Source organism: Manacus vitellinus, unplaced genomic scaffold, assembly GCF_001715985.3.
Source record: "Manacus vitellinus isolate BGI_N305 unplaced genomic scaffold, ASM171598v3 scaffold_201_pilon, whole genome shotgun sequence".
Taxonomy (NCBI): domain Eukaryota; kingdom Metazoa; phylum Chordata; class Aves; order Passeriformes; family Pipridae; genus Manacus; species Manacus vitellinus.
Window position 1 is genome coordinate 24760 of NW_021939412.1, and position 1055 is coordinate 25814.

At 56.2% G+C, this 1055-nt stretch overlaps 1 protein-coding gene across 1 annotated transcript in view; it reads right to left on the reverse strand.

Moving 5' to 3' along the window:
* Positions 1-1055, reverse strand: part of DCAF8 (DDB1 and CUL4 associated factor 8) — a gene marked incomplete at its 5' end in the record, with an annotated part of 7823 nt that overhangs the window by 780 nt on the left and 5988 nt on the right. Inside the window, one exon of the mRNA XM_029959472.1 lies at positions 404-534. Within this exon, the coding sequence (XP_029815332.1) occupies positions 404-534 (131 nt within the window). The remainder of the gene's footprint in view (positions 1-403; positions 535-1055) is intronic.

Genomic DNA, 1055 nt, shown 5'->3' on the forward strand with positions numbered 1-1055 from the left:
GGGTGCTGGGAATGTAGGGAGACCAGGCAGGAATTCCCTGGAATTCTGGGCTGCTGGAGGATTTCTGAGACCTCCAGGAACTCCTGCACCAGGAACGGGGCGATGGCGGGGACGCTGCTGCTCCAGGGGGGAAACCACCCAAAAATAGGGATCAATTCCACAGGATCCAAAGGAATTGGGGTGCTGGGAATGTTGAGGGACCAGGCTACAATTCCCTGGAATTCTGGGCTGCTGGAGCATTTCTGGGACCCCCAGGAACCCCGGGAAGCCCCCGGAGCAGGAGCAGCAGGAATGGGGTGATTGCAGGGACGCTGCTGCTCCCGGGGGGAAACCCCCCCAAAAATTGGGATAAATCCCCCAGGATTCCCGGGAATGGGAGTGCTGGGAATGTGCAGGGACTCACCACGCCCCCCTTGTCCCCTTCCATGAACTGCACGATCTGGCAGGAGGACTTTTCCCACAGGAAGATGTGGCCGCAGTCGCTGCCGCTCACCACGAACTCGCTCTTGGGGCCGTAGAAATTCACCCCTTTCACTGGAAAATCCGGGGGGAAAATGGGAAAAAAACGGGAAAAATGAGGAGCCCGAGGTCACTCCCGGTGGAATTCCCGGCCAGGAATCCCAGGAATCCCTCCCTGAGCCAATTCCCCCCCTTTGAGGGGGGAGAGAAAAGGCTGGAGGGGCCAAACTGGGAGAAAGTGGGAATGGGGGATTTTGGGGAGGGCCCTTTTCCCCTTTCCTGCCTTTTTTCCCTCCTTCCCCCCACCTTTTTCTTCCCTTTTCCCACTTTTTCCCCTTTCCCACCCCTACCACTTTTCCTCTTTCTCCCTTTTTCCCATTCCCCCTTTTCCCTTTTCCCCCATTCCCTCTTTTCCCTTTTTCCCACTTTTCCCCTCCCTCCTTTTCCCTCCCTTTTTCCCCTTTTCCCCATTCCCCCTTTTTCCCATTCTCCCTTTTTCCCCTTCTCCCCTTTTTTCCTTTACCCCCTTTTTTCCTCCTTCCCTTTTCCACCCTCTCCCTTTCCCCCTTCCCTTTTTTCCCCCCTTCCCTTTTTCT